This window comes from Falco rusticolus, chromosome 9, assembly GCF_015220075.1.
Source record: "Falco rusticolus isolate bFalRus1 chromosome 9, bFalRus1.pri, whole genome shotgun sequence".
In the NCBI taxonomy this organism is placed as follows: domain Eukaryota; kingdom Metazoa; phylum Chordata; class Aves; order Falconiformes; family Falconidae; genus Falco; species Falco rusticolus.
In genome coordinates this window covers 12,869,109-12,891,805 of record NC_051195.1, presented here as the reverse complement: position 1 = coordinate 12,891,805, position 22,697 = coordinate 12,869,109, and the positions used below count along the sequence as shown (strand labels likewise).

Below are 22,697 nucleotides of genomic sequence, written 5' to 3'. Positions count from 1 at the left end.
ACTTTGGCTGCTCTAGGTGGCTGGCCAAGAGGCTGAAGCACCCCTGCCCAGCGGGGCCTGCAGCCAGGCGCAAGGAGGTCAGCCCTGCACCCCCTGGGCCAGCCCTGCACCCCCCGGGGCCAGCCCTGCACCCCCGCCGGGGCCAACCCCGCTCACCCCCCGGGGCCAGCCCTGCACCCACCGGGGCCAGCCCTGCACCCTCCGGGGCTAACCCCGCCCCCCCCCCCCCGGGGCCAGCCCTGCACTCCCCGGGGCCAGCCCTGCAACCCTCCGGGGCTAACCCCGCTCCCCCCCCCCTGGGCCAGCCCTGCACCCTCCGGGGCTAACCCCGCTCCCCCCCCCCTGGGCCAGCCCTGCACCCCCCGGGGCCAGCCCCGCTCCCACCCCCCCGGGGCCAGCCCTGCACCCCCCGGGGCCAGCCCCGCTCCCCGCCCCGTGGCCCGGCACCCGCCACCTGCCCTCAGCGAACTGCTGGGAGCTACAGCTGGGCTGTGGGCAGCGGGAGTTACTCTGCACTCCCAAGTACTTGGCTTTATTGCTAGGTTTGAACCTGAGCGTTTTCAGCTTGAGGAGTTTGTTTCGGACTGCGCTTTTTTAGCGAGGTGTGTGTAATTGGGAAAGATACGCGCAGGGTACTACGAGCTGGTTTTAGCGAACAGCACGGGCCAGTTTGCCTTCCCGAGGCACGTTTCAGGGCCAGCTCTTTCCCCAGTCACACAGAGCCTCCCTCGGCGGCCTGCGAGCCCCTCAGCGCGGCGTGACCGCTGCCAAACGCCCGGAGGAGCCCGCCGGGCCCGGCCGCCCCGCCTGCCCCCCGGCAGCTCCCCCAGCCGGGGCCCGCTTCCCGCCGCGCCGGTGGCTGCGAGGGCCGGGCCGCCCCGGGGCCGTTAGCGCGGCCGCCCCTCCCCCCTTCCCCTGAGGGGCCGCGGCAGCGCCCTGGGGCTGCCCGCGGCGGCTGGAGGGGCCGGCGGCGCCTGGCACAAAAGGCGGCAACGTCTTTCCTCAGGGATTTTTTATTTGCGGTGCAAAGCTCCATCTTTCCATAAGCTGAATGCATGTTGTCGGCATACACACCTCGGGTCATATATGTTAATATAGACAGATAAATATATATTAGTCGAGAGCAAAACACAACAGAACCTGACGTGCTATAAACCACCTTTACATTTATCATAATCTATACTATTTTATAAAATAAAAGTATCGCTAAAATATTTTATGTCCTCTGCAATGCATACAGGAGGCTTTGGGCTGCGCTGCCACAGGGCGCTGTGGGGAGCAAGGCGGCCCTCCCGCAGCCCTCCCACCGCCACGGCTTGCCATGATGTATATATGCCATCTATATATCACTATAGATAGAAAGAAGTCAAGTTTCTTTCAACTTTTGTACACAGTGAGCATAGAAGTTGAGAAAAAATTGCCTTTTTAATCTTCTGCATCCCAGTGCCGTGCGCACACGATGTACACCTACGGGCAGAGCGAACAATACCGCCTCAAATTCTCTTGCAGGGGGTTTGTATGTCCGGGTCTCACCAAGAGGTCTTGTTAAGTCTTGCCACTTGTTACATCCATGTAATTACACTTAATTTGTCAATCAAGATGTTCTCCCTCTTATAACAACCTGTCTATTCCATAGTTTCTGGTTGGAAATGTTTTAAAGGCTTCACATTCAATTTCCGTAAGTGCGTGTGCATAGACTGTGTATTTTTAAACCTTAGAAGAGAACTTCATTTGTATAACGCAAATAATTTTAAATAAGAACCTAAGAAAACTGCCCGTTTCCTGAAATCCTTAAATAGGTGCAACTGCAGCATGGGACCCTGATGTGTGGGTGTAGGGGTTGATTGAGGAGCAGCACAGTCCCTTATGCTTGCAAACGGAGACATTTGTAATGCCCTGTGCCCTGAATTTTATCTATCTGTAATTTAATCAGGACCCTCCAATTTAAACATGCCTGAACCGAGCCTGCAGTTTCTCAAACAGGGCCAGGCACTTGGCAGATCCCACTTTTAGCAGGGGCAGTGGCTGAGGTTAAGGATGTATGCAAATGCCTTCCCCTGGAGGGACTGGCTTCACTGAAGCTGCTAGTTTTAGGTATTCAGGCTGAATGCTAAACTCAGAGCAGTGAGTATCTAAGATACAAGTATGGAATGGTTAGCTAAATAAATAGGAAGTATGGGTGGTCATGGCTTTTCTTCTTCAAGTAAAATATGGTGTTAGTATTTGCCAGTATTGCAGAATCTGACAACCTGTCACGGCAGCTGTAGGCAAGGGGCTCTTAATGATAAATTGGTATAAAATTTCAGGTGTGCTGTAGTTTCTGCCGAATTCTCAGTGATTGTGTATTGAGTACAGTGTCTAAGCTACTGTTAAAATTCCAGCCAAAAAAAAGTAAAATGAAACATGGGTAATATTTACAAATAAGCATCAGTAACTATGGAACTAGGAATACAAAATAAAATTGTACATTTTGTTAGAAGCAAATTAATAAAATAATTAACTAACCATTCACAGCATTTTTATACACTTAAAATATAATTATAACTTTTAACATACAATTCTATTGATGCAAAACACTGCTATGTTTATGTTAAAAATGTGGAATGCATTTTAGGGACATGAGAACAAAGCAAAAGTACTGGGGAATGTTTCAAAGTAATTTTCATAATTATAGTATAGGAATTATTTAAATCGTATTTTGACAGTATATCCATTAAGTGAATGTCTGGCTCTGACTAACAGTTTTCTGGGGTGGGGGGGGGTTGTTTTGTTTTTTTGGTGTTGGTTTTTTTTAAAATTTTTTTTACATTTTAACTTTGGGGCAGTTTTAATGCCATAATATTATTTATAACATCTAAAAATAGATTTCACCTTCGGTTTGAGCCACAGCTCATGGAGTAATGAAACACATACGTTTTTAAGTGAATGCACTCTCAATCACTGTAAATCATCACAGCTGATTTGCTCCAACACAACTGACTTGCTCCAATTGATCATCAGGCCCACTGTGCTTTCATAGATGGGGTTGTGGGTAGTCTTTGTCCAGCAGACTGCTTAATTGCATGTACGCCCCTCCAAAGAGGCAGTAAAATAAACATGGACACATATAATCTACTGAATCTGTATCTAGAGTTCTGCGCTTCGAGTTTATTGTAATAAATCTGTTCTGCTTTTAGGCTTGAGAGTGCTTACGCATGTGATTGTTCAGCCTACAAAGGAAGAAAAGATGTCTCTGCTTCTCCACAGGCAAGTAAGCAGTCCCTGGCCAGGCCTCCGAGTGTGCTCCAGCTTGTCTAGCAAAGGTTCTGCACTGGAGCTAGTAGCTAAGTGTCTTTAGTCAGTAAGCTGTATTCTAACAACGGTGACTGAACACTCCTAAGCAAGACAACATATTTCAGCTTAAGAGGAAGTAACTGAAAATATCAGTCCTTGGAAGGATTTGTAAGGAATGAAAGAAAGAGATTAAGTGAGAAACCCTCAGGGTAACACTCACAGAATATGGAAGTTACCAGATACTCTAGTATTTTCCTGACTGAATTTACTGCGTATTGCAGAATATGAACCCTACATCTACAATTTAAAAATATAAAATATAAATCCTCCCAAGTGGGATGATGCAAAGCTGATATGAGTACCAGTACTCTTAAACTGGTATTTATAGCTCTAGCTTGGAGACTTCCTTATATTGCAAGTTTGCCTCTTCTTTCTACTTATTTATTGCTCTTTAATTTTGTGTGGTTGCATATACTCTCCTGCTAACCACAGCGACTAAATTCGTTCCTGTGCAAACAGAAAAGGTCTTAAGCAGGACTGAATTGCACTTATGCTTTGTGCTTTGCCTCTCTGTCAGACTGGATTTTGCACACTGATAGAAAGAAATAATTAAGTCAATTCATTACGGACAAAATTCTCCCAGTTCTCTGTGATGGATCTTATCTCCAATATGCCACTTTCAGAACAGGACTGTGCTTGAGGCAAGTGCAAACCAGAATAAAGGCTAAATTATTTCTGCAGCATTTTTGAACTGGGGGAACACGCAAACACTAGTGTAATCTTCCTAAACCCTGTTGGTGAAAATACACAGTGGCCACTTAAAAATAATCTGTTTTCCTTATGTAGTAAATAGCATGGTGGTATTAAATACTCTACATTCAAATTTTCAAGATTTAATGGCATCAGCCTATTATTTACAATGTCACTCTCAACATTCCCAGTAGGGGAATATTTTGATTTTTTTTAACATGCAAGTCTTGCAGGAATAGATGTGAATACTTTAGTGCTACTTGCAGGGGGTGTTAATTAATTGGTGTGCCTTAGTATTTAATTTATGTCATAGACAAACTTACTCAATTTTTTAGGTGATAAAAAGGCATAAGTTAATTATGGTTAGAAATATACTTCTTCCTTCATTTCAGCCATTTGAGACCAAACCTTTTTTTGCTGACTCTCAAGCAAGAAATGGTAGTTTAGTATGTACAGGGTTTTAAATGTCAGCTACAATGTAAAACAATGACATTTTGGTTCTACACTAATATATTACTAGTACTATCTTGCCTTTGAACAACTATATTATTGTTTCTTCCATAAGGTGGGTTCAGGAGAACAACTCCCACAGCCTCTTAGAGTTTGTGGTCACTCTGCAGCTGTGTGGTTGCTTCTTGTTTAGCAGGTGGCTTTGCCATAGTAGGATTGCATCTACTGCACAGATCTCTCATTTCTAGGAGACTTTCTTCCACAGCTTTTGCAAACGCATCTGAAGAGGTTTCTTTACAGTCTTTAAAGCTTGAGATGCAGAATAATATATGCTCTGGCTGAGGGTTATAACATGCCCCATAACCGTTGGGCACCACAGGCCCATAGCAGCAGAACATTTCCGTAGTAGTTGGAACCTGGTTGCAGGGAGAAGGTAAGGAGTGATCTCTGGTTAATGAGGGCACCTGAAATCGGTTGGTTAGGAATGAGGAAAAAGATAAGCAAATGCTACAAATGCTGAAAATGTGGTGAACCCCCCTTGCAAAATATCACTTCCTTCAGAAGTCCAGACCTGGAGCTGACACTTTGAAGGTAAAAGCTGATCTCAATACTGAATTCGGTTGCTCTGTTTGTTTGCTATTGTTTGGAAACTGGTATCATTTGAAGTGGATATAATGCATAAGTTTTCTCACTTTATCTAGATCTTTAACAGCTATAAGCTGTGTTGCTGAAAGATGGGTTATTTTTAAGGATGTATGTAATTCTGATACATAAAGTTATGATACATAAAACTTCTCTAAGGTTTTAAATGTCTTAAGGTTATCTTAAGGTTATATTAAACTTGTAATGGGAAGACTGTAATCAATTAGAGAAAGCAGTATTGTCCATTTCTAACCACCATTTATAATTGTGTTGTTGTATAAAAATATTTTAATGCATCTAGGTGCTATATGTCTATGACATGTGAGTTTAATCATGGCATAATGCAGGAGTGAAACACTTTCTCCTGCAGAAAACAAAAGACGTGTTAGAAATCTATATGTTTCAGACTCTGTGTACATGGGCCTTCACAAATGACATTTGGCTTTTTAATGGTCTAGAACAAGCCATTAGTCCTGCTAATAGAGCCATAGAATTGTCAGATAAATTTGCCGTGCAACAGCCGAAGGCCATAAAGCTATTCAGAAGCACTCTTTGCTCATGGATAGTTTCTTCCAGAATTTATGTAGTAGTATGTTGGTTACATTCACTCATGTCTGAAAGCCTACAAACATTATGACAAGATCAAATTACTTATTAAGGTTTTATGCTGTAGCATGATATTATAAGTCTCTTTTGTTGCATAGTTCCAATCTGTGCAGTTGGGTTAGTGTTTCAGTAAATTAATTCCTACAAAGATTTCTTCTTTCATTAGGACTGCTACTACATGCAATGAAACATTTAATTTTTAGGCTGTATGCTATAAAGATGTTTCCTTATTCACAACATTAAATGGAAGAAGTGTTGACTCTTAGAGTATCTTAGTATGGTTGCAAATAACTAAAATCCGTAAATGTCTGTAAATCCAGGATGCATGCCTGCGCAGGCTGCAGTCTTACACTGAGTAACTGAAGGCTCTTGAAGATTTCAGACACAGCTACTTTTAAGAGTAAAATTTCCTCGTGGCTCTTGGCTTTTGTTTCTCAGAGTGGCAGCCTGTCTGGCTTGTGGCTGTACTGTCACTGGAGTAAAGAATTCACACTAGAGCTGTCACCTTAGGGGAAGGATGAGAAGAAAGGGAATGGGAAGATACATAGTTTGGGAAGTGAGGAAACACTGAGCCCTCATGCGAATTGTACTAAGCTTGTTTGTGTGCATTTCCAGAATTTCTGGGAAGGGGTTTGGGATGTTGCAAGGGAAGTGATAACTTCAGTATTTACGGTTCTGATTTTGTGGGATGAACGAAAACTAGATTAAAAATCTGGAGAATTTTGCAGACTTCTTGATGGTTCTTGATGGTAACAGATTTTTGTTGTAGTTTGTTTTGGTTTTTTGGTTTTGGTGGTTTGTTTTTTTTAACTGTGAGCTACAAAGTCTGGCAGAACACAAATGAGTTAGCCTTTGCTTAGCAAGACCAGTGAACAGGAGAAACTCACCTGGCTGGTTGAAAGGATGAATCGATTACTTGTCAAATATGTCTCATCTGTAAATAACTCCGGCAGTTCCTTGAAGTGTTCCCGTGCCACCTCTCTGAGCCCCAGCAGATGATTGTCTATTGCCATTCCAGTAATAGCCTGTGTACGACATGATAAGATACCAGCGTTTAATTGAGTATGGAGACATTTTCTTAGCTGTAACTGCCTTGTTTTCTGGTCAGAGTTGATGAACTTGGTTTGGATGATGTAATGCTGGTAATGTTCAGATATTACTCTGAGTACGTACTTGGATGATCAGTAACTAGAAATTCATATGGTGCTCTGAAGATGTAAAAGTTAGGAAGGAGCTGGTCTTGAGATGTACCATGTGCTGATGTTATCCGGCATCTCTCAGAGCTAAGTATCATGGGCTGGGCTTCCAAAGCCACTGAAGGGAGCACATGGGACACTTAGAAATCTTTAACTTGTTTTGGAATTTCCCGTGTGTCACTTGGATTGTATTTCAAGATAGCAAGACAGATCTGAATTGAAACAAATTTATCTTTCATTGCCTTGCTGCCTGGGTCTCTCTGGCAGGTAAAGCATGTGCTATTCCACAGAACTCATATCCAAAGATCTGGTAGATGTCTCCAACAGATGTAACAGTGATCACAGAATAACAGATAGAATTGCCAGTGATCTATCACAGATCTACTAGCATACCCCACCACTTAAGAAGATTGTGGTTGTGGACACAGATGCCTTCTTGATTTAATTCACTGCCCAAATATGCCACTTCCCCCTGCCCTGTGCTGGATTATCTCAGGGGCAACCATCACTTTAGCCCTCGCCCTGATGGGGCAATTGAAAACACTAAATTTGGTAAGTAAGGATGGTACTGTAGCCCAGGTGCCATGAAGCTAGAATCAAATTAAAGAGGGCTTAACTAATGAGAATAATGTGCCTGACAAGCAAGAGACCTAGAGCAGCAGTCTAATTGCCATCCTACTTGCCCGTGTCTCTGCTCACCATCATCTCCAGCACAGAACCAGCTATGCTTGCCCCCAAACCCTGCTCCTGAGTGTCCCCAGTCTCCTCTCCTGATCACCTGGGGAGGTGATCGGCAGCATGTGCAGTGACTGAACTTTAGTAGGGCCATGCTGGTGGCCAGCTAGCCAGCTTACAAGAATTATTGCTGAGCCTGCAGTAAGTCTTTCTACCACGAGCTAGATATGCTTGGGTGTTTCAGCTCTATCCAGCTACCTAATGCTGTAGACTTAAGGAATGCATTGGCTTTAAGGTCTTTGCCCTGATAGCAAATGTGATGGAAGATAGCTAACAGGATCAAAAGTCAGTCGTCGGAGATGGGCAGACCAGGATAGTTACAGACTTTTGTTTCTTTACAAAACCCAATCAAAATTTGTTCCAGTCAGGCAGGAATTGCATCAGATTAAAATATGCATTTAAAACCCTTCAGTCTGGGTTTATTCTTCTTGGTGGGAGCATTGATTATGAGGACTGAGCTGTAGCTTACCCCTTGTAACAGGCTGAAGCCATGGAGGAAGAGAATGCTGAACAAGGGACGTGGTACTACACTGGGAGTAGAACCGATAACCCTGTGGCACAGGCCCCTTGTAACAAGGGAAAGAAGCAACCTGAGAGAAGGCAGGATTTAAAAACAAGTACAAACTTGGTTTTCCTCTTAAGGGGCAAATGGAAAAAAAAAAAAAGCACAAGTTTGCTTTTCCTCTTAAGAGGAAAATAATTTTAACCCGCTAATAATGCTTGAAGCAGGGGTTTGGGAGTGCATAATCTTGTTTGTCTTATTAAGGAGTAGGCACTCATTGGTAGGGGGGCTATTTGCTCATCAGCCCAGATGGAGAAAGGAAGCTTGCAAAAAAGTAGCATACATCAGGGCATGTTTACGTTGTTTTTCCCATAGAGGGAAACTGACTTGATAATAAAAGGAAATATTTTGCTATCACACAAGATTTATAAGGTTGTTAGAATTGACATTTTTGCAACATAGATCAATGTCATGTCTGAAGAGAGGCCGAGACAGCCTAACGAAATAAACTGTGAGTCAACACATAGGAAAAAACTGTGCTAAATTGAATTTTAGAGCTCCGCACTTAAGATAGCAATGCTACTAGTAAGCCCTAACAAGGGGAAATAAAATCATTAAATTGCTTTTTGTTTTATGAACTAGATTTTTTCGTTTTTCTTAGGAGCAATTACATTTCAGCCTGTTACACACTATTTAGTCAGACAATGTAAGTCTTGACCATAGTTTACAGGCACAGCAACTACATTGTGCTATTCTGAGAAAGAAGGGGGGTACTTGGTGAATAGAAATACCTGGAAAACTTTTTAAATTTAAAGATAAGTTAATTTTCCGGTCTCAATTTTAGTATTTTTCCATGACCTACACGCGAGGTTGAATTTTATGAGTTTCAGGAACTGAAATGACTTGGAGGGAGAATTTTATGAAATTTTTTTCTTTTTATTTTGAACAGATGTTGTACAGAAATTCCATTGGTTGTGATGTAGTAGGCCTACACTATGTTGTGTTGGTGGTGGGGTTATGCTGAGGTGGTTCAGGTGAGGCAATTGCCCTGAAGTAAGACTCAGCTCTGCTTTACAGGTGACACAGAGCCTCAGCCTCTAAGATGCAAGCTCCCAGCACAAAGCTTGAAACACAAACCTGTTTTGGTTTTTTTTTTCACCTGCTTCTTTGTTTCACAGTCTTGGGAATAATCCTGCCTGAAAGCAACACTTCACCTCTCCAGTGCTCTGAGTATACCTTTGAAACCACCTCTGGAAGTGAACGATTTCTTGAATATTTAAACAGTGAGCAACAGTGTGGGTTTGTTAGGCAATGGTCTGAGACAAAACCGTAGGTAGCAGATTCACTTAACATAGCTGGTTAACGTTTATTAGTTTCATAAGTGGTTAGACTAAGTTGTTTGTAGTTTAAGTCTGTGCCTGTCTTGGCACAAGTGGGATGTAGAGCATTAATTAGACTGAATTATCTAATTTTTAATCAACAGAAAATGAGTTGCTTTTCATGCTAAACTGATTTCTTCACTGGGGGGGTGGTGTGTGTGTGTGTGCATCTCTTCCTTTTGTTAGATGTGCAGGTCTTTAAAAGAGAACTTACTGGAATCATTCCCTCATTGTTATGACCTTGATTAGAAATGGCACTTTGGAATACCAGAGTACACTTTCCAAAATACCAGCCAGTCTGAGGATCAGGTCCCAGATAGGGACCTCTCTCTGCTAGGGAAGAGAAGCCTAAGAAAATGCATAAATTATTATTTTTAGGGGTGCTCTGTGTGTGTGGAATTCCTGATGTGTTAACAGCTGTCTTGAGCTTATCTGTAACATCATAGTTTATCGGTCTAAATACCTGTAAACTTGGGGGATCTGGATTTTGCAGTTGGATTTTTTTCTCATGCATGTTACACAGCAGTTGAGTTGGTTGCTTGTAATGCTTGCTTACTTCTCATCCTGATGAGGCTTTCAGCTGTCCACTTGCCGTACCCCATTAGAATATCCCCACTGCCACTTTTCTTGGCTACCCTCATGGCTAACATTTCATGTTGATCACAGAGTACCCAGAATAAAGGCTTATTTCATCAGGCTACTGTTTTCCATTGCAAGCCTTTCAATATTTAATTTAAAAGTCCCTTTATTATATTTTGATTGCAAACTCTTTAAGATGGAGGCCATTTTTTAATTGTTAATTTGTACAACACCAGACTTAGTGGAATCCTAATTTGTGGCTGTGACTCCTAAGTAAGACACAGATACAAATCATAAATGTTTTGTAGAAGCACATTCCGCATGAATATGTTGAATACAGAGTGTCATGTTCCATGACAGTTCTATATAAAAGAGCTAATGCCCAAGAATGATGGTCTTGCCACTGATGTCTAATGCAGAATTTTGTTATCTTGCTTTCCAGGAATTATTCTTTTAAGGTGATGTTAGTTGAATATGGCTATTTGGAGGGTGTTTGGGTCATTAGAAATTTTCAGAAGTGTGACATGGCACGTACTTTTCTCTTCAAAGATGCCTACATTTTCTGTTGCATAAATAGTTAATGATTGTATCTTCATAATTTTCTAGAACAAACTAACTAGTCCTTATTCAGACAAAGCAGTGTTCCACTTACCAGAATAGTGTAATTAGTTTGAGCTGCAATTGCATCCTTAAATCTCTGCATCTTCTCAGAATCCTGGTGGGGGAATGGAAATATATCTGTTATTGAATAAATTCTCAAAGAAATAGCATCTTCCATCAATTAACCAGCAGCCAAAGAGCGAGCGTACTCAAATGTCCTTTGCTCCTGATTCAGGTGTAAGTATTATTTATAAATGAAAAGTCATAGGGATTCAATGTCCTAATCAGCAACGGTGCCTGGTTGTGCAAGGGTTGAACAGGTTTATTGGTGGTAGTTTGTTTAAAGTCAAGGAAGGACTTGCAGTTCCTTTTGTGGATTCCTTCCGTGGATTTTGGTGAAGTAGATTACTACTAATGGAATTGCTCCATTTGAAGTAGGGAAAATAATTGCCTAGTGTAATTCAGTGTTTTCAGAACAGCTAGGCAGTATATTTTTTCCACAATGGTGTATCTAGACAATGACAGTGGTATTAATGACAGCCATTACTGATATTTTACTAGCCAGTCAAAAAATTACTCCCTGGTGTGAAAGGGCATCTAGAATTTTCCAAGGCTGCTCTACCCTGCACAGATTCCTCACATTTCAGATAACAAGCCAGTAAATTTTGACTCCTGTCAAATGACAGCCTTTTTATATTGCGGGAACGCTCCTAAGAAGTACTGCCCTGCTGTACATCAAGTCCAATGCTACAACTTTTGGAGACCCTGAAACAGCCAGAAATGACTGGGTCTCCAGATAAACGGGAACCTTCAGCTCCTATGGACGATGAATGATCTTTTGAACAAAGAATTAATTTTAGAAGCCATTCAAGGCCACCATCAGGGACCTTCAAAGTACAGAGTCTGTTATTTTTTCATAGGGCTAGAGCTAGGCCTTAGTTCCCTTATACAGATTAAATTACCAAATGCAGTCTTTAAATCTGATTAATTTACAGCTATTCAAGCAATCTCTGCAGTGTCAGTTGCTACTTCTTTTACAGCAAGTGTCAAATGCATGAGATATTTCTCCTCCTAGAGAATCAATCCGACTTGATCAATCTTTGGTGACTGTTCAAGTTATCATTTGAAGATCATTTTTATTAGCATCAGATAGAAAATTGTTTTTAATTTAGTTTGGATTAATGGCTATTAACAAACAATATTTCGGGGAGTTCAAGGCTACTTAAACCAAGTGATGCATCTCTTTGTCCAAAAAAATAAAATTAACCCCTTCACATACAGAGGTAATCTGTAGGTCTAAAGAAATCACCTTGGAACAGGGCTGTATTAAGTGAATTTTGTTTCTAATGATACTGTGATGATAATACGTATTGTTTTGAACTGAAAGATAAAGATGTTCACATCAAAACAAAGATTTCTAAAAGTTTGTGGGAAAGAACATTCACAGATCAGTTTAAATGTCCTTTGCATCTCTCAGTGGACAAGAAGCCAGGAAAACTGTCAGTGTATTGGTTTGCATTATGATTGCAGGTTTTTCAGGGGGGACGAAACCATTATTCTCCCTCTTCAGTACTGCCAAGGCATGCGATATAAAGATTAGGGAGATGAGACTGAGCTCACTGTAGACACGCATGGCATTCTTCTGCTTGCCTGTGTGAAGCCGTACAGTTTAGGATGCAGTGAAAGGTGGGTACAATCTCAGATTTCGGTGGTTTAAAATGGTGAGAAATTCTGAAGCTTTGGGAGAGCTGCAGAAGTCAGTAAGTGTTGGAATAAGGAAGGTAGGAAGAGATAGTTGGAGGGAGCAAGAAGGATCTGGCAAAATAATGTGCTAGGTTGGCTCCTCCTAGGCGTATAGTCAGCCTGCAGCAATGTGTGTTGGGGCTGGGGGTATCCTGGGCACCCAAGTGTGGAGGGGAATGTGTGCACATATAACATCAGCTTCTAGTGAAATATGATTAAGAACCATGTTGTCAGACAGGACACTGATAGCAAATAACATCCTCTTCTTGTCTACTGTATGGTAGTCACTATGTGCAATAGTATGGTCATAATCTGCCTTGGATTACCCACTCAGTCTAGGGAATTACTTCAGGTTTCCTGTGAGTTATCGTTTTAACATAGAAATTATTTGAGTCTTGTTCATCATGAGCTAAGTTCTGGTCATGGTAACCTTAAGGAGACTGAAGAAGCAGTGAAGGAACAGAGCACTTCTCTGGGCAAATTTTCCTTATCCTCTGGGACATTAAAGCTTGATTTACAATATTTCATTAATTTACACTTAATCCAGCCCAGCAATACTTCTAGCCATGCTATGCTAGATTCTGTAGAGCAGCCACGTGGTCTGTTTCCACTGGAGTGGGCTTATTGTGCAAAATAATCTATATTATGGCAGCGTTTTGCATCTGAACAGCCACCTGGAAATTCCCTGTACAGCAGTGAAGTGCAGTGGGTAGAAGCAGCACACAGAGAGATGCTGAGGGAGCCTCTCCAGGGATGGCGGGCGGGACAGTGCGCAAAGCTGTTTGTGCAGCTATGGTCTCGGCTCTCTCACCTGTACCTCTTTGCATCCTCATCTACTGTGTACAGTACTCACGCTTCTGGCAAACAGATGGTGTGCCTCAAAGAAAGGCAATTACATTTTTCTTTTTGCAGGATGATGTCAGGACAGTTTGGAGAGTTGTTTTATTAGTGTGATGAAGTTTTTTCATCATGAAGGTTCAGCCCCCTTGAGGATCCTTTAAAGCTAACTCTATTTGGTAGAAACATACCTTTAAACCCAAAAAGCTCAGCCAGAACATATCCACTTTATCCAGAAAGCAAAGCATGTGAATTATATCACTTCACACATAGCAGTCTGCAGCAGAGCTCTTTACTGCAGGGGACCTGTGAGGCAATTCCCCTGGTGTGGCAGTATAATGATCCTGAACTTTGCATGGTCAGCCTAGATCTCGCCAGGGAGCTGAAGTTGGATATGGTGATAGATCATTCCCGAGACAGTACTAAGTCTAAAATCAGATGTTTTGTTTCTTGTAATGTCATGCTTAGGCACCTCTGACACCTTTTTAGGCACCTTTTGGTGCTTAAATAAAAATAAGGAAATATTTATATTTAGCTTAATGGATGGTCTGCACAAAAAGCAAAATCCTGTTACCCCACCCTATGACTTCATGTTCTCAGTTAACAGTTAAAAATGAGAGGTTGGGGATCATGAAAGTATTATTTGCTTAGTGTTTTGCCAAAGAAGGCAGAGGGGGAACCAGGGCAACATACCGATAGAGCTGTCTTGTCATCAGTCATTGCTTTCACAAAAGCGAATGCTTCTGCGGTAGCAGACCTAATATTGTCAACTCTGCCCTCATCAAATCGGCGTATGGAAGCACTTTCGTAGGTAGGGACCAGTCTCCTATGGCATCTGAGAGAATGAATTAAGAAAAACGAAGAATAATTATTTTCAAGGAGTCATAAAGACTAAAAGAAATATAGGCTTGGTATATTTTATTGTTACAGCCACGATTTTATTTTTTGCATAGTATTCATCTTAATGTTGATAGAATTCTATAAGAAGCTTAAAAAAGATGGATGGTCACTCCTTTCTAATATGAGGAGCTGCATACAGCTGTATACGTTTTAGTTATGCATTGCCCATAAAAAATGACTTGCTGTGTAAAAACAAGGCTAGTAAAACTAAAATTTACTGAAAGATCTCAAGGAATGTTTTATTTGTACTGCATCATAAAATAATTGTGTAATTAATCATTTACTTATGGCCTTGAAATATACTTTATTTAAAACAAGAAAAAATGCACTGTGTAAGAAAAATAGAAAACTAAAAAGGGAAAAGGGTGCTATTTGAGATGGAGCTGGAATGAAAAGCAAACAGAACAGTGTGAAGACTATTGTTCAATTTGGGTCCAGGTATATAGCTCCTGTTCCTCGCTTCAAGACACCTACTGTGCCTTCCAGTTGAAGCAGGAGTCTCGGAACATAACTGTCCCCTAAGGTTTTTGCTGCATACATGGGATTTATATCATGGTTGGGATCCAGATCAAAATCTTGGACCAGGTCATTATTGGAATTTGGTTAATGGAATACACAAATGGACGTTTAACAGCACTTAATGGAGTATGCAAAATGTGATAGGCATCTCTGGTTTTGACTAGGTAAAGACCACTTCAGGATTTAATTTGACACAATAAAGAATTGTTTATGAAATAGGCTGTTCTGCAGGAAACCATGCAACTGATCTCTAGCCTGGAGCATCAGCTGTTCTGACAACGTAAAAAGGAGCTTTTAACTTTGATAACACCATGGAAATTGGAGGGTATTATCAGTTTTGGGGTGCCTGTGAAGAAGGAAGCAGCAGTAGTTGCTATCCTGTGTAGGAACTCTGATCTGATATGCTGCTGGAGTATTTTTCCCTGTCAACGCTTTTTGCCCTGCAGTGCAAGGGATGCGTATGTGTTGAGCTATGCGTTACTGCCATGGTTCCTCACAACCTACCTGCAGTGGCAAGGGAGTGCATTCTGCTCCAGGGACTTGAATTCCCTAGCTGCTTCTGCTGCTGTGGGTGGCAGGGTTGTCTACCACTCCCTGCCACATCCTGTCACCCTCTTCTCTGTGCTGAGTGCAGGGACAGCTGTAGGGAGGGCACTGCCTGGGAATGGTGTGTGGTGGAAGGGGGATGTGGGGATGGGAAGGTAGAGCAAGGAGAGGGAAATGGAGTGAGGAAAAGGAGTATTCTGTCTTAGAGCCAAGTGGGAATTCCTATCTTGTCTGACCTACAGTCATTATGCAAGATCCCTCACTTCCATGCAGGAGGCATTTGTTTGGGTGCCGAGGAAAAAAGGACCCTTTGCATAAAAAAACAAATTGTGAGGCTCCTTTTGTGCTGCCTTGTTCCTGTGATTTGAATTAACCTTACCTGTAAAATGCCAGCTGAAGTGCTACTTGAATATAGGCATCTGGGCTAATCTTTTGTTTCTTAATAAATTCCTTTCCATAGTTCTCAAACTTGTAGGCGACAAAGTCCAGGTTTTTTACTATCCTGGAAAACAAGCAGAGGCAGTTACTGCAGGGGGAGATGCAAGAATCTCATGTTCCATTTCCATTTGCAAACAAAACCCAGAGATCGTTTCCTGCCTGTACCCACTTGGAGGTGAGCAGGCTCCTGCTCTGCAGACAGTCCTGCCCTTTGGTAACTTGTTCCTAGTCAGTAACTTTTATTCATGCAGGTTCTAGGCTGGGCTTGTTATCTGCAGCCTTAGCAGGAGCTGTGGCACTCAGGTCATTCTATTCATTTGAGTAAAACACTTTTTTTTTTCTTTTTTTTTTTTTTTTTTCTTTTTAACCATAGTGTTTTCACTCCTGAAGCCTAAGTGAGGGCCTGCTTTGTTCTTGACAAATGTCTGTGAGATTTGCTAGTGTGAGAAATGGGTGGATTTAAAACCTGGTAAAGGGTGTCAGCTCTCTGCAACCTTTCAATTTAGAGGACTACTACCTTTATTTAAAAACAAAAAGGAATTACTCTGCATCCTGGATGTTCTCATGCTCTTACATATGCTTCTAGTTACTTTGAGGTCTCGTCTAATTCAGTCACGCTGGACATACTTACCGCTGGTCATGCAGACAATAAGGTCTCTACAGAGAGATCACAGGCCTGAGTGTTGAGATTAAATAATTTGGAAAAAAAATCTCTCATTACCACCCCTAACCCCAAAGATCATGCAAATCTTTTACAGTCTGGAAAACTAACCCCTGTATGAGCAACACAGATGTAAACAAATTACATTCCTGAATTAAAATCGTTATTCAAATCGGTTGTATTTTACTATCGCATGTATGTATCCCCATTGTCCTGGCTTCGGCTTTAGTCAGGTCAAACCTGCAAAGTGCATCCACAAAAACAGCGGACTTGCATCCTGTGCAAATCAGACTCAACAGTTTTTCCAGTGGTCTTTCATTGTCCTAATATTTACATGGAAGAAAAACAGTGGTAATACAATTCCTGAATACAGTGAAGTGGCTCCAGTCCATGAGGGTGCTATCCTGCCAAGAGATGCTAGGTACGTTCAGCTTGGGAAGAGGAGGAGAAGTGGGAGAGCAGGGAGAACCCTCATGAGGAAACCCATGCCTGCACACAATGTGCTGAGTAGTTCCCAGCTTGCAGTCATTGTTGAGAAAAATGAGGCATCTCTTCTACCTTTGGAGTTTTTCTGCTGATGATGCCAAATGTGCCTGAATTTCAGGGGAACATTTCCATCTCAGTCTCCGTGGAGCAGGAAGCTCACTCACTGAATCGGCTCGGACTAATTTCTTGGAGCTTTCTTTCCTGTTAGTATGTGAGAAAAAAAAATAAATCATTACAGTCCCAGGAATAACCAATTTATTAAACACTGCTTTTTTAGGAGGTAAATGACTGGTTTCCAGGAGCTGTATGGGTCTTAGCGGCCCTGTGCATCAAGGGGAATTTGCGGCTGGCAGAGGCTTCCCAGGGGCTGGAGTGGGTACAATAGCTGTACTGAAAGGTGACTCACATGTGCTTGAGCAAGTGTTCAGTGCACTGCACCAGTACGATGCCATCAAAAGGGGAGTGTTCACACACGGTACCACAGATGCCATCTCTTCCTACCACAAACTAAGCAAGGAAAAGAACAAGTGTAAGATATATAGAGAATAAATCATTTTCTGGGTAAGTTACCCAGGCTGGCAACCTAACCACACGAGAACAACAACATCTTTTGTTTTCTTATTGCTCATATCAGGAACTTCCTTGACTTACAGATTAGTGGGTGACTTACAGTCTTATTGCAGGAGATTTTCTTGTCCTGTGAATAGCATTGCATTGGATCCCTTTCATGCTGCTATTTCAGACTGATTCCTGCGAGAATGTAAATTTTAGCAATTCCCACTGGAGTCTGGAAATAGGATTTAGCATCTGCTTTCTGGTAGAGAAAACCCATTAATAGAAATACAGGCCAGGGTTCTCCTTCCCCATTTGGGGGCAATGCAACTTCTGTATCTGGGAAGTCCCTTAGGATCACATTTTATTACAGATATATCAAATGAGCTAGCTCATGCTTATTTGGTAGCTTTCTCATGGCTTGTTTTACTGCCCTGCTTCCTCCTTACCTTTTTTGGGGTGTGTATTCTTCATTTTCCTCTTGCTTGCTTTCCTGATTTCATTACACATACATGGTACAAGTGGTGACACTTAACCTGCTGCACTGCAGTTCTGATACCCCCATGCAGCTGGTTACTTCTGTGTTTCAAACAAATGCAAATGTCTAGGACAAAATTGCAACTTGTCTCACATGTTTCCTATCCTTTTTCTGGACTTTCCCCCTCACTTCTTTTGAAGTGTCTTTGCCTGGACTTCTCCCACTCATCTTGCTCTGTGCATTTGTATCACACACCTATGCATTCTGCCTCCCTGATTTCTATGAGGTTTTCACCGTGTGTGTGGTGCAAAAAGTTTACCGGGATGTTTTCTGATGCCTTACTGCAGAGCTGAAGAAGAACATGGAGAGAAAGAGCAAGTCCTACTGTGAGAATGGCTTCCTACAAAATTTGCATTTGCATGAAAGAAAATGGGATCTTTTTTCCCCTATGAATTTCTCTTCACCTTTGAACCACTTCTGGCCGGAATAAATCTGGGCAGATGCAGCTTTCCCATATACTATGTAAATGTATTGCTTTCTGCTACCTTCTGATAGTAAACAGAAAGAAAATCTTGTTTATTCTCATCTACTTGAAACACCTCAACTAGTGGCCCTGCAAATGACAGGATTCTAACTAAAGACAAATGGTATGTTCTTGAAAAACACAGCACTGTGTTTGCAGTGGTATAAATCAGGAATGACTACTGAAATGTATTTGCACTGGGGTAAGTCAGCGCAAGTGAAATTAGTTTAGTGGTTTCTCTTTTCATGTTGCCGTTCTTAAATACGGGCAAGATCAACAAGCATTGTGCAAGCAATGTATCAGTCAGGGGTTTTTTTTTACAGTTTTTCATGAGGTGTCAACTTTGTTGGCAGTTGGAGACTAATACATTGCTTCACCCTGGGTCTATTGCAAAATGTGAAATTAACAGTGCAACACTTTCAAATATGACAATCAAAATCTGATTGGGAAGAAGGCTGGAGAAATCAATACTTTCAGGAAAGTCTCAACAAGGATGTCATTAAATGAGTAAACAGTCTGTTAAGTGAGAACTTCGTGCTAACTTTAACACATGCTGAATTATAAGCAGTAGTATTTCTAGGACGACAGGAAAATGTGTGAGAAAACAGAGAAAGCTATTGTGCTTTTCTTTTTTTGTTCTAGGATGCTAGTTCAGCATTTTTATTTCATTTGATTGAGTGTAATTAAATGGGTACTGTTGTTTCGGTTTGGTTTTATCAGATACTTACCTATCTGTGTATCTGTCTACCTCCTCAAGTGCAAAGGGCAACTTCAGGGAAGGTGATAGCATACCTGTGTTGGAGAAGGCCTCCCCACTGCAAGAAAGGCAGTAGATCTGCATCCCTGCCTTGCAAGGAACAGTGCTGTTCACACCAACCCTGCCTTGGCAGACGCTGACGCCATCTTCCCCTCTTTCTCCTCCTTGATTCTAAGTGGTCCCTACCACAAGGGCAACTGGAGTGCTTTGCCACGTGCAAGTAATATCATCGTACTGTAAGGTTTTTACCTGCATAGGTTTGTCATACCAGCGATTGGCCCCGTTTTTATGGTAGCCTCCCCCATGCAGCAGTTGCAGTGCCATGTTTGTATCATTGAGTTCCACCCTGCTTGGGCTGTCCAGACACACCAGGCATATGCACCGTTCAATCATGTCAAGGGAGTCGCGGTTAGTAGAGTCTGGGGATAAAAGAGTGAAATATTCACATCCTCTTACGTGTAATACAGGCCTGGTGGGGAACCCTGCTGCCTTGGAGAGCACTGGAGATCCGACCCTGACTCTGCAATGAGCTGATGACTGCAAAGCTCTCTCAACAGCAGAACATCTCGGTGCAAGGAAATGTTACACTGGGGCATTCATTCATGTGTTAACTTTTGCAATATCTCTGAGTATCTTTCATATGATTTAATAATATCCACTTTCTTTTTCTGCTTTCCATTTCCTGAAGTAATTATATTACAGAATAGATCTATTTTACTCTTAAAGCCAGCAATGCTTACTTCTTTTATATACAACAGTTACAGAGAGGACAGGTGGAAAATACAGAATTTCAGAGTTTGTGCTGTTGCTGCAGTATCCTGCTCTGGAACAGCAGGGCCTGTACAGGTATTGTGCTGTTCACCCATTAAAACCCTTTTCTGGACAAGGAACAGCAGGGCCCACGTTGTTTTTGTGTTCTTGCATTAAAACCCTCTTCTCTCTCCTGTCCTTGGTCATTTCTTGTCCTTTAGAGAAACGAGCCCTGGATGGGTATATTGCTTATATCACATGAGGGAAGCATCTGTGGATGAGGTTGTGAGGTTTAGTTTTTTAATGCGATATTGCCAAAACCATGGGTTGCCACATTCCACTTCCTTCCTATCACTAGTGTACCGCAGAATAAAATATGATTTTTCTGGCTTTCTTTCTCTGTTTCTTTTTCCTATCCTGTCACTCTTGCTTCTACAGGTGGACTACAAAGGCTATTTTCATGTTGTCCTCAGCACTTTCCTCCTTATTTATGGTCTATTTATGTGGGGTGTTTTCTCAAGTTTTTAAAGTCAGAAACATTATGAAGATAACGTTTTGTTTGCTTCTGAGGGCCAGTTTGAGGCATAGAAAATATTTAATAGTGAGCACTTAATACAGCTCTTAATTGAAAGGATAAAAGTGTGGAATCTATAAAAAGAACTTGGTTTATTCAAAAGCATATAACATCATTAATTGCTATTAAATGTTTTCTAAAAAGATCAAAGGAAAAAGGGCTTTCAAACATCAGCTTAAAATTCCTTCCATTCTTAACAGATCAACTTTCACCTGCTTGTTTAGCTAGGTTTTGGTGAAAATGTTTTTGTTTCAGAATGTTCCTAACTAAAGAAATGAATTCAAATTGATCAAAACTTCTTGCAAGTCTGTGCTAAGTTCAACAAATCTGTGCTGAATTCAGGAGATGACTTTAGCTGAAAGAATGGAAAAAATATTTAAAATTAAACAATTCTGATTTGCATTTGAAATATGGAGCCATTTCAAAATGTGCATGTTTCTAATGTATGCAAATATGAAAAGTTGATCCTCTGAAAGGACAGCATTTTTCAAAGTAAGAAAAATATAACTTCCCAAAATGAGTAATATAGGTTAATAAGGAGCTAGAAAAAAACCCAGATGCTTGTAATCATCCAGGTTCACTCTCTGGATGCTGTGTAGTAAAAAAGAGCACAAATATGCAAGAAATGAAAAAGGTATCAGGAGAAAGAGAGGCAAATGATAGCAGTGGCTGAGAAGGAAGAGGCAGGTTATGGTAAGGTACTGTCTATTGCGGTCTGGTGGCTTCTACTAGGGAGTGTTGGTAGCCATGGGCCCAAGTGACAGGGGTGGCCAGCCTGACTTCTAGGCTGCGTGGGGACCTGGTGGGGCACATTTTATGGTGTCTTCCCTTGCACACAGAAGCAAAGTCCTAGGAAAGGCACCTGGTGTTCCTGCCAGGTGCTGCAAAGGCTTGAGCCAGGAGGTTGTAATTGATGGGTCATGCAGGTAGGCTGAGCTTTCTGCCAGTGATCTGTGGTGCCCTACAACATGTGAAACACTGATGGCTCTATGAATTGTATTCAAAAGCATTCAGAAGTTCTATAAGGGAGAAGTCACATCCCTGTCCTCTTGGCTGTAAAGCTTTTCTAGTATCTGACACTTAAAGGGCTGACCGTAATTGTGGTATTTATTCCATTCATGGTCTGGGTACATCAATGCAAAGGCTGAAAAGATCCTCGTGAATGGAAGTTGCCCTGTATACCTCAGCTGCTGGTATTTGCAGACAGGCACCTTCAAGGAAAAACTGCTTGCATAGTGATTTACAAACTGCTCACAGTTTGCTCAGCGTTCTGCTTTATGTTGTCTGATAGATTTATATATATTTCATTGTGGCTGTTGCCCACACATCTTTGACAGATATGAAGCCCTTATTCTGACATATGACTTCAGGGTATCTTGAGTCTAGGTATTAGGGAGAATAAAATTAAGCTCTGCTAGAAACAGAAAAGTAGGGAAAAGATGCCCTTACAGAAAGAAACAGACATGTCCAGAGAGCTGATCAAACACTGAAAAAATTATCACGTAAAGCAGGCAATGAACTGCACAAGAACTCATGAACCATGACTCAGGATGGAAAATAAATATTTCCAGAAATAGCTGAAACAGAGAAGTGTGAGAACAAGCCTAAAGCCCTGCAAGACATTTCGTGTCCCCCTTCCTTTCTAATGCACGCAGTTAGCATCGAGTTGGCCAGTTATCTTTTGGTTAGTTGGCCTTTTTGTTTTAAAAAGGAAAATATGAGAAGACGGTTCTGAATCAAATTCAGATATAGTATACATGGGACAGCAGCCCCTATAGTAGTAAGAATTAACTTCCTCTACTTAGGGGAGTGAGTTAGTTCTGCAACCTCAATGCAGTTGAAACACTGAATACGTTTATAAATCAGCGATGACTGACTGGGTTTATTACAATTTCTTTGAAATTTTCTCACCTAGAAGACCTATTCTTTACTTGCAAAACTATACAGGCCCATGTATATATCTCCTTCATAACCTCTGCAAAGTGCTGTATAAGTCTTCTCCATCTTGAAGCAGCCTCTCTTTTCCTGCCCAGGACAGAAGAGTTGCAGAGTGGCCCCTTCCACCTCACACTGCTTCACTAGAGGCTTTTCTATTCCTCTCTTAGTTATTTTTGCAATAACATTTAACCATATATAAGAAAGAAAAAATGTCTGTTCATAATCATGTGTAACAGCAATACATTATACTACATAGAGGAGCTGTACTAATTTGAGTGGTCTA

The 22,697-nt window shown here is 41.6% G+C and overlaps 1 protein-coding gene across 1 annotated transcript in view; it reads right to left on the bottom strand.

Moving 5' to 3' along the window:
• Positions 1-997: 997 nt before the first annotated feature.
• The window catches only part of CHAT (choline O-acetyltransferase), a 36,240-nt gene continuing 14,540 nt past the window's right edge, over positions 998-22,697 (bottom strand). The window contains exons 8-15 of the mRNA XM_037401041.1: positions 19,402-19,571; positions 17,249-17,349; positions 16,915-17,043; positions 15,637-15,759; positions 13,986-14,127; positions 10,765-10,827; positions 6,609-6,746; positions 998-4,889 (exon numbers count right to left, since the gene is read on the bottom strand). Coding sequence (XP_037256938.1) covers positions 4,620-4,889; positions 6,609-6,746; positions 10,765-10,827; positions 13,986-14,127; positions 15,637-15,759; positions 16,915-17,043; positions 17,249-17,349; positions 19,402-19,571 — 1,136 coding nt within the window. The 3' untranslated portion in view covers positions 998-4,619. The remainder of the gene's footprint in view (positions 4,890-6,608; positions 6,747-10,764; positions 10,828-13,985; positions 14,128-15,636; positions 15,760-16,914; positions 17,044-17,248; positions 17,350-19,401; positions 19,572-22,697) is intronic.